Source organism: Ctenopharyngodon idella, chromosome 16 (assembly GCF_019924925.1).
Source record: "Ctenopharyngodon idella isolate HZGC_01 chromosome 16, HZGC01, whole genome shotgun sequence".
NCBI lineage: Eukaryota > Metazoa > Chordata > Actinopteri > Cypriniformes > Xenocyprididae > Ctenopharyngodon > Ctenopharyngodon idella.
In genome coordinates this window covers 29088781-29103965 of record NC_067235.1, presented here as the reverse complement: position 1 = coordinate 29103965, position 15185 = coordinate 29088781, and the positions used below count along the sequence as shown (strand labels likewise).

The 15185-nt window shown below is 37.8% G+C and overlaps 1 protein-coding gene across 49 annotated transcripts in view; it reads left to right on the top strand.

The window, feature by feature from the left end:
• Positions 1 to 15185, top strand: part of rims2a (regulating synaptic membrane exocytosis 2a) — a 201347-nt gene that overhangs the window by 75978 nt on the left and 110184 nt on the right. For 48 of the 49 annotated variants that reach the window (XM_051864854.1, XM_051864852.1, XM_051864840.1 and 45 more), the window contains one exon: positions 9849 to 10669. In XM_051864854.1, coding sequence (XP_051720814.1) covers positions 9849 to 10669 — 821 coding nt within the window. Of the gene's footprint in view, positions 1 to 9848; positions 10670 to 15185 lie in introns of those variants that run through there. The other variant, XM_051864867.1, reaches the window with a different exon arrangement.

Sequence of the window (15185 nt, the reverse complement as noted above, 5' to 3'; positions counted from 1 at the left end):
ATCTAGCTTCCACCAGACCGCCCTTCCGTATTCAACTTACAAAACTGGGACGTCAGTTACGCTTTTTGCGCAAGTTGAATACGGAAGGCGGTCTGGTGGAAGCTAGATATTTTACTTTATATCTTGTTAAATATGGATATTTTTCTTATACAAATGCATCGCTTCACTTCAGAAGGTCTTTATTAACCCCCCGGAGCTGTGTGGAGTACGTTTATGATGAATGGATGCACTTTCTTGAGCTTCAGACTCGTTGGCCCCATTCACTTATATTAAAAGGGGTTCAAGTTTCAGGAAATACATCAAAACAGAAAAGAATTTTATTTGTCCAGCCATATCAAAAGGTGTTTAAATTACTTTAACCTATTAAGACTGAACTAGCATGTTTCTCACTGTATATTTGTGAGAGTGAATGTACCTTCTTGGTGAGCTGTGGAAGGATAGAGCCAGTCCCCAGTCTGTGCTGATTCTCTAGCTTTATTCTTCAGGGGTTTGGCCTATTTTACACTCTGCTAGAGCTTCATGAGAGAAGGCCTGGTTGGCCTGGATGCTGCTGTTTGAAAGCATAGAGGGTAAATGTGGCAGGAGCACATGGCTGTCTGCATCATGTTTAGAGGGAGGGAGTTGGGGGGGGGGATGTTAATGACGTTCGCATCACTGCGGTGCACAGGCTGGACACAGTGCTGCACTACTTCCTGTGTCTGTCTGTTCTGAAACGTTTCACAGTATCCTGGGCATGAATGCTAGTGTCCTGCCAACTGTTCTGCTGGGTTATTTAATAATAATAATAATAATTTTATTATTATATATGTACTGTAGTTATATTATGGTATTTTCACATAGGCTACATGTTTGGTACATGTATAATAATACAATTTTATTTGATTTTCATGTTTTGTTTTATTTAAATCATACCATAATAATACTATGGTTTTCAGGTACATTTGTTTTGTTTTGTCTTGTTATATTCTATTAAAATAATGCTATATATATCACGGTACGAATGTCACGGTTCGGTGCATACAGTCAGACAACGAATACAGTCAGTCACAGGCGATCCAATTCAGAAGGGGTAATGCAACGCGGTAATGCAACGCTGTTTGCTAACCAAAAAGCGCAGAAGAAGAAGAAGAACAGAGGATCTATGCATAGATATGTTTACGTGTAATCAATCTCAACCAGGTTTCAACCATGGAAAGACATCAGTAGAATCAGTAGATGAGAATAACATTACATTTACCTCAGGCAAGTCATTTAGTGTCCACAGCATGTTAATTCACTAGAGAAATGAACTCTATAGAGGAGTATTTCACTAAATAAATGCACTATATTAGCTTATATATTCAATCAAATTAATAGAAAAGAGTAGAAATTAATAGAGAGTAGAAAAATAATTGAAAAATAATTTTATAATTCGATTTAGTAGTTAATGCAAAACGTTATGTGAAATTTACATGGTTTTTTGTGTCGATTATTATATATAAAAATAAATAGCAACTGAATTTAATAGTTTGGGCTCTGTTGTTAATTGTAACCTTTATTATTATAGTAATGTGCAGTATGTATTTTATTTTATTGCTATTTAAGTACATCATTACAGTAGTACTAATTTTAAATAGTACTAAATCATCTTTTTAATACAGTGGTTTTTGTTGCATTTACTGTAACAATACCACTTCCGTTCCTTCCTTCCTTCCTTAATCATACAATAATAATACCATTGTTTTGGTACCATTCGTACAATTACCATGGTACAGTCATATCATAGTATCCACAGTAGTTCACTTCAGCTTTTAAAGGCTCAAGTGTAGTAGAGCATCTCTGTTTTTGATATTGTTCAGTATGTTCTGAGAAAAGAAACCATAAACAGAAACACTTTTAGTTTCTATTCGAATGTTGACATAGTTGATTTTTCAGAGCATGTTTGTGTTCTGTAGGACCAAAGCTATTGCATGTTCCAATTTATTCTTGTGCAAAGCAGACAGAATTAGATTTACAAAGATAATCGCCCTTGTCTTTTAAAAAAAAAAAAAATTCAGGACGAGAGGGGGAAAAAAAGCACAAATTTGTGATTTGTGTGGTTTGAGAGTGCTGTTTTGTTCTGGCACACAGTTACACCAGATTAAATAAAAATCCTCTGGCAGGCCGTGGCCAGAATCTCCACCAATCAGCAGCGAGCTGAAGCATTTAATGCTGCCCATGTCCCAGAGAAACATCTCCATCTCTGCTCACAGGTCATCCGTTACAACCTGTTTCAGCCTCGCTCTGGGCCCCCAGCATGCCTTGCGGCTGCTTATAAGTCTGTGGGCGCTATGATGTCACTGACATCAGGGAGAATGATTAGAGAGAAGGGCAATCGTGAAATTCTTCAGCACAGTTTAGTCAACGTTCTGTGGGATTTACTCGACTGCCAGTGAGGAAAGATTTGGTTTCTGTGAAAACGACGTCCTGACATCAGAACTGAGAGGATTCTAATGCTACCGAACGGATTGATATTGTTAGGGAGCTGTATTGTTTTCTACACCTGCCTGCAGTGGATTTTCTTCATTTGACGGTGACCGTTTGTAGTATCAGTTTGTGTGGCCTCATTTCAGTAAGGTTGTGGCTGACGTGTGAAGGTGCGTATAACAATTCTCTGTTTTCTTCCATTTAGATGTAGCTGGGGCCCCCGAGGGCCATAATTTCACGTTGATTGCATTGTACTCTCACACCCTTGCTCATTAAGTTCTTTTGCTCTCACTTCACATTAAGGGCTAGGTGTTATTTTTAGCAAACATTATGTGTGTGTATATATATATATATATATATATATATGTATTAATTTTTATATATTTGCTCCATTTAGAGATGGGGATTTTGATAATTTTGCCTTCTCAGGCACACTTTAATTCAAAAGTTTGGACTCAAGTTCTGGAGCAGCAAATCATCATATTAGAATGATTTCTGAAGGATCATGTGACACTGAAGACTGGAGTAATGATGCTGAAAATATCATCAGAAGAATAAATATTTCACAATATTAATGTTTTATGTATTTTTGATCAAGTAAATGCAGTTTTAGTGAGCCACACCGAATGAACACAATGACAAATTATACCATTTTCATTTATATGAATGGTATTTATGGGAATGAATGAATGGGAGGTAATTTATTGACATAGAGCTCATGTTTAAAGTGATATTTGATTTATTCATGATTTACTCACACTCAAGCCATTCTAGGTGTATATGACTTTCTTCTTTCAGACAAACATAATCGGAGTTATATTAAATAATGTCCTGGCTCTTCCAAGCTTTATAATGGCAGTGAATAGAGGATAAGATTTTGAAGAAATCCACACGGCTCCGGGGGATTGATAAAGGCCTTCTGATGCGAAGCGATGTGTTTTTGTAAGAAAAATATCCATATTTAAAACTTTAAAATCTAAAATAACTAGCTTCCAGCAGATGGCCGTGTGCACATCGACTTACGCCAAAAGAGTAACCCCTGACGCAATGTAGGAGTAGCATAAGCTTTGACGCTTCTTGTTGTTCAAATAGGGCTGGGCAACAAACTCAAGCTCCACTTCTCTTATATCAAAATCCTCAGACAATTCTTGTTTTAGACTTCTAATTCGTTTTTGTTTTGCTCTCTCCTCTGCTCTACCGCGTTTCATCAATACGTCATTTGTCGGGTTAGAGTTCACTCTTTCGCCATAAATCGATGCGTACTGCCGTCTGCCGGAAGCTAGTTATTTTAGTTTTTAAAGTTTTAAATATGAACATTTTTCTTACACAGATTCATCGCTTTGCTTCAGAAGGCCTTTATTAACCCCCCGGAGCCGTGTGGTTATCTTTTACGATGGATGGTTGCACTTTTTTGGGCTTCAAAATCTCATCTTCTATTCACTGCCATTATAAAGCTTGGGAGAGCCAGGACATTATTTAATATAACTCAAATTGTATTCGTCTGAAAGAAGATAAGTCATATACACCTAGGATGGCTTGAGGGTGAGTAAACCATAGGGTAATTTTAATTTTTGGGTGAACTAACCCTTTAAAACCAAAGATGTTTATCAGTGATTGTATGTCAAGAGCAGGAACACTGCGTTTTGTTTTGTGATTACACCTGAATGAATAGCAAGTCTCACAAACAGCGCTAAAGTGGTAGATTGAACCGCTCATCTGTGTGAAGACTTGCACGAGCCACAAGAGAACACTGTTGCCTTCTGCCACTAATAAGAGCGGCAACAAACACAAGCATGATTTCAGAAACAACACATTCCAGCATCAGATCACGTCTTTAACTTAAATCAATAAAATGAATACTCTACTAGTCAACTGGAGAGGCTTCCTTTCTATTAGGTACATCCATACCATGAGATGTTTAAAAAAAGTGGTGGGGACAATATCGACCCTGGCAAAAAGTGGTGGGAAATTGTCCCGACTGTCACACCCTTACGCCTATTCCAATAAAACAATGGATGATAATATTTATCCACAATTCTCAATCTGCAGTATTCATCTACATACATACTATTTAGCATTTTAAAACTAGGAAGTTCTGTGAACAGTTGTGTGCAGCGACTCAAATGAATCAGAGTTTTGAAATTACTAACTGAAGTGTGCAGTTTGAAATGATTTAAGAAATTAATTGACCAACTCTAGCATTCTATAGCCTAATAATTCATTACTCTTGTGCATCTTTAGGGACATTTTTGTCTTTTACTAGTATGGTAACCACTATAGTATGACTATCTAGTAGTTTTTAGAGGGGGGCTACAAGCATTTTAGATGGTATGGTATGGTAGATTTCCCCTACGCACCTGACTTAAGTTAAACTCCTCTTCGACACCTACAAATTTATACTCGACTACTAGGCATCTTTGACACCTGCTTCGAGTCGGATGAACACTATCACTTGGGAATAAAGTCTGTTCCACTTAAGCACCATTACTTGGGAATAGAAGTAAAGATCTCTAGTGTCTAGTCTGCCGAGCAGCAGTAATAAGACAGACTCCAGACAATGTCTTCGAATATGCTTTAATCATGGCCTGGAGGATCTCAGAACAATTTCAGAAAGAATCCCCTCAACCAAAAGAGTACAGCAATTTATATAGAATAAGTGCATGGCAAAGGTGACATGATTCATTACATCTTTTTTCTCTAATATGATTGGTTCTCTGTTACTACGTAAAAGCAAATTTGGATTCCTTGATACTTCAACGTGTTGCTAGGGTCATGAGGTTAAATGTATATGTATATTCAGACAGCTGTCTAGTTTTGTGGTGTAGTAGTGTTGGGGACATGTAGTTTTCAAAAGCATATAAATGTATGCTTTTGATTCAGTTATGAATCATTAAAAAATTCCATCACAATGGGCATTTTGTTCAGGATATTTTTTTCTGTTAAATAGACTTTGACTGGCCAGAAAATGCTAAATTTGAGAGTACAGTGAAGTGTGAATGCAGGTTGTAGAAAACACCCTTTGTTAGTGTGCTGGACAATCTGTCTGTGAGAAATCAGTATGGAGCTTTATCCTAGTTTTACACACTAAACTACAGTTAACATAGGTAAAAATCACATGTAAGTAGGTCAGTTCACAATGACACTTCTTTTCCTCTAACCCTCCCTTCCTGTATCCACACAGCTTTCACACCCAGGAAGAGAGACTACTAGTTAGCCTCGGTGCTAATCATGCTAAGCATAAAAATTTGCAGTAGGATAGTGTGCAGATAGGAATAATGCTGTATAATACGTGACCTGTGCAATAGTTTAAATCTGTCCACCTGCATACTAAACACAGATGTAATGCTCAGCTGTGCTATCATTGCTTTGGACGGGGCAGGTGGCGTTAGCGATTACATGAGCATCCAGCGCTTTTCAGATCATAAACTGGTGTGTGATGTAATGCATTGGCCTGCCAGGTGTGTGTGCTTGTGGAAACTATGAATAGAACTGAAGTGAATGGAAGTGAATTCATAACTCATTTTGAAGAAGTACATTGTTCAGGTTTATTATGCAATAATGCTGGCTGTGTATTAGGTTCATACATTTAAAAACTGCTGTTCCTCACCTTTTTTTTTCAGAAACACACACACACGATCCCAAACACAAACAGGCGTCTGCGGTGCTCTGGATTTGTGAATGGTGCACAACTGTGTCAGGCTGCTGTTGAATAATGCAACAGGACATGGCGGCCATAGTAAAAACCCAGAGCAGAGCCCAGGGGACGCGGGAGATACGATCATTAATCAGTCAGTACATGTTCATGCTCAGAAACAGCTCACAGATCTCTCCAGACCCTTTAACAGCACACTAAAGATCACAGCACCCTGCAGAAAAACAGATGGCTATTATTGAACTGTGGCTTCCTCGTCGCTAGCTAGTGCGCTAGCTTCATATGCAGGTCATAAGAATGTTTCAGTTTTGCTTTGATATTTGCATTACAAAGGAGAAATTTGTTAAATGTATTGCTCAGAAGTTGCGCTTTCATACCTCAGGAGACTCAGGAATTTCTCAGTTGTTGTTTCATTCAAGTATCAACATTGTCTCTGATGTTTCTCCTGAAAGTCCTTAGGAGAAATAAAAAGACATGGATGAGATGATTATACACATACAGTAATAGCTTAGAGCTACAATAGGCTATAAAACTAATTTGGATAGTATAGCTCAGGTTATATGATTTGAGAAGAATTTGATTAGAAATTTTTGAGTTCATGTTGAGAATTTGCTCAGAATTGATTACAGGAGAATTTGAGAATGCTCAGATTATTTGTTTTCAGAAGAATTTGGTGACAATTGTTCGTAATATTTAAGCATGGGAAACAATTCTCACTTTTAAGTAGTTGCTTATTAGCATGCATACTGGCTGTTTATAAGTACTTATAAAGCACATATTAATGTCTTATTCTGCATGACCATATTCTACATCCCTAAATCCTACCCCATACCTAAACTTAAACGCTACAACAACTACCTTAATAACTATTAATAAGCAGTAAATTAAGAGTTTATTGAGGCAAAAGTCATAGTTAATAGTAGGGATGCACCGATACCATTTTTAAGGACCGAGTACGAGTACCGATACTTTTTTTTCTGGTACTCGCCGATACCGATGCCTATACATTTATTTATTTCTCTCTCTTTTTTTTTTTTTTTTTTTTTTTTTTGATGTTGCAGTTTTCCAAGCGCAACACAGTGAGACTAATGAATGTAGTACAGCTTCTTTATTATTACTCTAATGAAAAAAGTAATAATTTTTTATGTGCTTGTCACAAACTTAAAGAACAAAAATTTCACAGTGTCCAATAACCTTCAAAGGGCATAATTACCAAAATATATAATTGTTGTTATATAAAAAGACATTTACAAACAAATTACAAACAATACAACAAATACTATAGAGATACAAATTAAATAAACTTGTTTTTCAGATACAGTAGGTTTATTTACCATGTATACATTTATTTAACATCTTTTGTTGTTTTATTAACATTAATGACAAATATAGGCTACGGTCCCTTTAAGACCGAATCCATGGATACTGACACATATCCTGTTTTCACCCAAATGTTTACGTCGACTTAAGCCTTAACCGACTGTATTTACGTGAGATACTCCACACGATGGACGTTTTGACAACTATGTGTGCATTTGACCATTCAGGCACGAGGAGAACTGATCGCGCGCTGTCTGAGAGAACTGGGATCGCACGCAAGAAAGAGAGCGCGCACGCGAGAGAGAGAGAGTGCTTCTGGTCTGTGTCATTCAGCGCGATTCTGCCTATCCCGCCTTCACTAATCGATAACGAATTGTGATTGAAAGCATGCAGTTCGCAATGTGTGGGTTTGTCATCATTAATTTTGAAGTATTTCCACACATCTGAGGCTGACGTTGTTTCTGCTGCTGCCGTCGGTGTTTCTGTGCACGGAAAATTCTATCAGTTACATCACGTGAGGTATCGGTCTTTGGTATCTGGGGTATTTTTACGAGTACGAGTACAAGTACACAAGCTTGGTATCGGGCCCGATACCGATACTGGTATACTAGCATCCCTAGTGAATATGTGTTCCCCATACTGAAGTGTTACCTGTTTGTTCATATTGAGACTGCTCAGGTTATTTGATTTCAGAAGAGTTTGATGGGAAATACTTGAATTCATATTCAGACTACTTGGATTATTTGTTTTCAAATGAATTTCAAATGAATTTGATGAGAAATGTTTGCTCATATTGAGCCTTTGCTCAGACTAAATGATTTCAGAAGAATTTGATGAGAAAATTTGAGTTTATATTAAGTAATTTATTTCATATTGAGGCTTTGCTCAAATCATTTGATTTTTATAAGAATTTGATGAGAAATGTTTGAGTTCATATTGAGACTTTGCTCAGATTAATAGATTTCAGAAGATGACAATTGTTTGTTCATATTAAGACGGCATAGATTATTTGATTTCATATAAATTTGACGAAAAATGCTTGAGTTCATATTGAGACTGCTCAGATTATTTGATTTAAGAAGACTTTGAGAGGTCATATTGAATAAGACATCTCATTTATGATATTTTCTGTGAGAATGGAAGCTCTTGTTGTGGCAGAAGGGGTGTAATACTTGTTTGTGGGTTAACGTTTAATTGTTAGATCACAGATGTTCTCTTTTTAGTGTATATTACAGCTTCTTCCATGTGCTTATCAATGAAATACAACCACAAAACCTGCTAAACTCTATGGAGTCTTATGGACACAAACATGCAGGTATGGGAAGAGCGGATACATTGTATCTTTTTGGGCCTCTAAACTTTACTCTTCAATGTAGATGCAGTTTTTTTTTTTCTCCAGGGCTTCCTGTGAGCCAAAGACTCTTATTCCCTCTGAAGATGAAACTCATATGCCAGGGACACTGGTGTCATTTGTCTTTTCCGACACATACAGCCAGCACTGTTGTAACCACATTAGCTGCAGGTTATTTTTGTAAACACACAGCATGCATTTTAAAATGAGATGTTGCTTTACAATTACAATGATAGTTTAGATGGTGCTGCTGCTTTGTCTGGATTCAAATGTGATTTTAGCATCAGATGAGTCAGATGACACATATTTACGTTTGTTACATGATTTTGAGCTGACTGTTGTTGTTGAGCAACCGAAGTGCGGGCTGTTAAAGCTCCGCCCTATTTTGGAATAAGGGCCGGGAGCAGCAGCTCATTTGCATTTAAAGAGACACAAAAATGGCGTGTTTTTGCTCACACCCAAATAGGGGCAAATTTGACAAGCTATAATAAATGATCTGTGAGGTATTTTGAGCTGAAACTTCACAGACACATTCTGGGGACACCAGAGACTTGTATTACATCTTGTTAAAAGGGGCATAATAGGTCCCCTTTAAATGTTAAATTATCCACATTCAAAACTGCTTGTGATGTAGGTTGTGTGCGTGTGTATGTTAATGCCTCTACACAAGTATATGAATCTAAACATAAGTTTGATTTTATGTGTTGTTGTGCTGCAAAATGTGTCTTCAGATTTATTTATAGCGCTTCTCGCAGCTTTACAAAAAATCATGATGTTAATTTTTATAATATCTTAATATTTTCATGCCTTATTGTCGCATTTAACAGATTAGAGCTGGGCGATGATATAGTTTACATTTTGTGACAATACAAGAAATAAAGCAGTTGAGATATGCTATATGAAGTTGTGCTGCTTAATATTTTTGTGGAAACTTTGATAATCTTTGATGAATAGAAAGTTGAAAGTACACGTTTCATTCTCAGCATTACATAAGCCATTATGGAGGTGTTTCAAGTCAGTAATTGGTCTTTACTTTGAGCTTTGACATTTTATTTATAACTTCCCTTTTTTTTTTGATAGGAAAAGAAGCCCATCAGCAACCAGGGATCCAAACCAAAAATACGACCAAAGGGAGGAGAAGGCGGAGCGTTCGCAGTATGCCCCAGGGGAGGGCGGCATGCCACGATCACCGTCTGACTACGGGGCCGGAGACCGCCAATGGCGGGGAGGCTACGGCCACTCCTACGAGGACGCAGAGGTAGCGCGAGGGGCGTACCGTGCTCGACGGGGCGGCTGGCACTCTCAGGAAGAGTACCCTCCCGAACCCGGCTTCCTGCCTGATGGCCCACCCCTCAGCGAGCACGAGCTACAGCGCCAGCGGCAGGAGGAGTACCAGAACCGCTACCGCAGCGACCCGAATCTGGCCCGATACCCGGTCAAACCACAACCTTACGAGGAGCAGATGCGCATGCACGCCGAGGTCTCGCGCTTCAGGCACGAACGGCGCCACAGCGACGTCTCCTTGGCGTACACAGAGATGGAGGAGCCCCTGGGGCCCTTGCGGGGTCCCCACTACTCACCAGGTCCCGGACACACCCACTGGAGGTCCAACCACAGTCCCCCAGGTGTGGACTCCCTCCACAGGCAGCAGCTTCTGGATCCTGCCTCGGCCGTGCGGAAGAGTAAACGAGAGAAGATGGAGAGCATGCTGCGGAATGACTCGCTCAGTTCCGACCAATCAGAGTCTGTCAGGCCACCGCCGCCCAAACCTCACAAGACCAAGAGGGGCGGCAAAATGAGGCAGGTGTCTCTGAGCAGCTCCGAGGAAGAATTGGCCACCACGCCTGAGTACACCAGCTGTGAGGACGTGGAGATTGAGAGTGAGTCTGTGAGCGAGAAAGGTAATGCAGCTATTTATAAATTACATATATATGTATTACCATTCAAAAGTTTGGGGTTGGTAAGATTTTTTACCAAGGCTGATTTTTTTTAGGCAAAAATACAGTAAAGAAAAGGAATATTTTATAATATTTTTACAATTTAATATAGCTCTTTTCTATTTGAATATATATTTTAAAATGTAATTTATTCCTGTGATGCAAAGCTGAATTTTCAGCATCAAGTCTCCAAATCTTACCACAAACTTTTGAACTAGTGAATGTTTATGCAATGAAGATTTAGTGCTAACAGTTTAAAGCTGTTGCTAATTTTATAGTTTTATTTACATGGAAGTAACTAAATTAAGAATACTTTTAGAATAATATGTCATATGCTGATAACCTCTGGTTAATGCTGATGTTTCACAGTGTGTGTGTGAATGGCCTGTGTGTGTGTGTGTGGTCCTGGTATTCCCTAGGTTATGCACACCAGATGTCCCCACAAGTATAGTAATACTACTAAATTCTGATCTCGTGGGGACATTTTTTTGGTCCCCATGAGGAAACAGCTTATAAATCATACAGAAGAATGATCTTTTTTGAAAATCTAAAATAGCAGAAAGTTTTCTGTGATGGGTAGGTTTAGGGTTAGGTGATAGAATATACACTTTGTACAGTATAAAAACCTTTGGAATGTTCCCATAAAACATGGAAACCCAACACATGTGTGTGTTTGTCTGTGTATGTCAGAGAGTGTGAGGAGAGACCTGTGTGTTTCTTTCAAGAGGACTCATTGTGTCCGTTAGCGTTTGAGAAGCTTTAGAACTTGTCATGCTTCATGCTACTCGCTATTTGAAGTAATTCAACTAAAGTCAAATTACTAAAAAGTAGTTAGCTACAACAGAAACTACTATCAAAAAGTAGTTAACTGCAATGAAGTCAAAAACATAATGCTGAAAAGTAAATATTTAGCTATAAAAAAGACATAAAAGGGACATGAATCAGTGAATTGCTTCATTTTGAACTGGTTCATTTACATGAACTGTCCATAGGAACCAATTTACTAGAATAAATTGGATACCCACACAATTCAGGAAAAAGTTTTTGAATATTTCCTTAGCTGTTGGAAATTTACTTGTCGTTAGTTCCTCTCCAACACTGGTGTCCAATTACAGTATGTGCTATATGACTTGTGTGGGTTGCTTTCTACCTCTGTATATTTGTAAGTGTGTATTGTTTTCTCTCGCTTGTCCTCCAGTGACAGATATTGCTGGGTCTTGGTTCCTTTAGATCAGATGTAATGGATTATGTTACATAACAGAGGGATAGAGTGGAAAATAAAGAGACAGAGATAAGGAAAGAGAGAAAATAAGAGCAAGCGAGAAAGAGAGATGAGATTATTCTGTAGTCTCATAAATATTAATATTAGAAGTGCACTTATGTATTTATCCACTTCAAAAGTTTTACACCTAAACAAATGAGTAGTATACTTGAGAAGTCTTTATAGATTATATTATTCTTTAAGAAAATGAAGCCAAAAATTTCCCCGCCAAATACCTTACTGTAATGCAAAACAAGGGCATATTATTTCAATTGAATTGTGAAGTATTTAGACATTACAACATTTTTTGTACTGCATTTAATTTATGCTGATTTTGGGTTAGTTGTGGGTGAGAATACATTGCGACAAGATGTATCCGAAAAGGTGGACGAGTTGAGAAAAATGTTGATTACAAATATATTTTACCTAGTACTGAAACATGGATTATTTTACTCAGTTTTGTACTTTTATTCATATTAAAGTATCAAGTTATTAGCTTAGCGACATGTCCTGCTAATTTATTCTAATTAATTGTGTCTCACATTTATTTACGGTGTAGACAACAAATAGGAAGGTTTTTGAGTTGTGTGATTGGATCCAGGTGATGGAGGCAGAACAGAGAATTGCAGTGAGAACAACTCAGTCCGAGCCACTTATATAAGCATCCTAGGGACAAAACCCAGCATACAGTTCTACATTATTGATGTTCCACTTTTCCAGGTTTCACAGCCACACTTCTAACCAGAGGAGAGGAGTAACGCTCTCTCTGAAGGTCAGGTGGGTTTTAGGGAGGAGGGGAGAGCACATCAGGCCAGATAAGACTGCCTTTCCCGTCAGCTTTATCGCATATGAGAGCCGAGCACAGTGGAGATACTGCACAGGGATAGTAGCGTTTCTGCATGATTACAAATTGACAATCGGCCATTCTACTTGATTTCATCATTGTGTTATTGGTTCATCTGGTTTATATACAAAGATTTTCTTCACTTTAAAGGGATAGTTCACCCAAAAATGAAAATTTTGTCATTTACTTACCCTCAAGTTTTCTGCTGCACACAAAAGAAGAAATTTTGAAGAATATGGCTAACCAAACAGTTGATGGGCCCCATTGACTTCCATAGTATGGTAAAAAAAAATACTATGGAAGTCAATGGGGTCCATCAACTGTTTGATTACAGACATTCTTCAAAATATCTTCTTTTGTGTTCAGCAGAAGAAAGAAATTCATACAGGTTTGTTACAACTTGCGGGTGATTAAATGATGACAGAATTTTCATTTTTGGGTGAACCATCCCTTTAAAGTGTGTGCAATTTTGTATGTTAAAATACTCTCTTCTACCCCAGTTAAAATATGCTAATTCGGACAACTATAAGTAGGTTGATTTCCCAGAAAAGTGTAAACACTGATGCTTTCCAAACATTGTTCATGAAACAAAATCAGAGATGGTCTTATTATTGGGAGACATGAGCTAACTTGGATCACGTGTGCCTTAATAGCCAGTCACATTACAGCCTTGACGTCAGTGAGTTGCGCGACAGTCGATCACTGTTTGCGTATACCATAGAAATTAATGAGAAGTGCCGTAAACGGAATCCTACTTGTCACAAATTTATCTGTGACTTCTCTTATAAAACAGCATTTTTTCAGTGTAAACTCAAAAATATGTTTAAGGGCAAACATGTGGAAGATTAGCCGATAGGCTTTTGATTAATTAAAGCTGCAGTCCGGAAGTTTTGCCTCTTTGTCGCCATCTTTGTTTGAAACCTGCAATTGCAGTTATATGCGGAATTATTATCATTACGTGCGTTGTGCATCGGCACGACTCCGTCCGCACGGAGTCGTGCCGATGCACAACGCACGTAATGATAATAATTCCGCATATAACTAGAGTGAATCTAATGTTTGGTGTCAGTCACCACATCGGTGTGGATACTGTAGTTCGGAAACACAGATTCTACGTCTTGGAAGTATGACCAAAATAAGAATTTTCACCGGAAAATGTCATCTGAACAAGTAAGTAACATGTCTGCCACTTTTGTTCTGACCAACTGAGGAAAAAAGCATTAGGCCTACAATAAATCGCGCTGCAAATGGTGATTAAATCTAACGATCGCTTAGCTCGGATCATGCCAAACCATCCAAATTATTACTGTTATACTTTGTTCTCAAATTGTTAATGTTAACATCAGCATTGCGTGACTATGTGTATTTAGTGTGTGTTAGCGTTACCTGGAGATTTCAATTTCTGTAGCCACTCCACAGTCTGAAGTCTTTTGCTTTTGACTACAGGTGAATCTTGAGTTGTCACTGATGATTGTCATTTGGACCTTTCTGGATTACAATCCGCCATCAAAATGATAAGTTTAATTATTTCAGCTGCTGTGAGAAAAGGCTATAAATGATCCACTACAAGCAGCAACCTCACATGATATAGCCTACTAGCTGGGACTCCTTCCTTTCTGTTTACAGATGTGACGTAATGACGCAAAGATGAACGGCTGCATGCTGGAATTTCCCACCAGTACCGCTCTTATTGTAAAACATTATTACAAGCTTACCATTGTGAATAGGGCTAAGGTAAAAGAGATAGTTTTGAACACTGGCTGGTTATGTACTTGCTCAAAAATTGATTTTGGATCATTTTTAACCAAAAAATGTTATGGACCGCAGCTTTAAATGATAAGCTGTTTTCCCACAAAAACAGTTTATTCAGTGTAGTGAAACCTCTCCTCCATTGACATCTATTAAAAAAAACAACAACAACAACAACAAAATGGCCTCTGGTCTCCCTGAATTCTGAAGTGTTACGCTTTTTTTTTTTTTTTTGCTAACCTTGGAGGCTTGCCTTAAAGCGGCTTTGACAAAATGGACTAAATAAATAAATAAAAAGTAAATAATTCTTGATTTTAAATTTTATATCACAGTATAAAGCTTTTGTCATTGCTGCTGGCCTCCACTGAACTCAAGTTACTGACACAAACATGCTGCAGTTTGGAAAATTCATATATTTATGCACCACTAGTGGCATTAGTTACACAAAAAATTTGCAAGTTTTGGGGTCAGTATTTTTTTTTTTTAGAAGAAATTTTATTTTATTCAGCAAGTATGCATTAAATTGATCTAAAGTGGGAGTAAAGACATGCATAATGTCTACAAAAATATTTCTATTTCAAATAAATGCTGTTCTTTTAAACTTTCTATTTATCAAAGAATCCTAA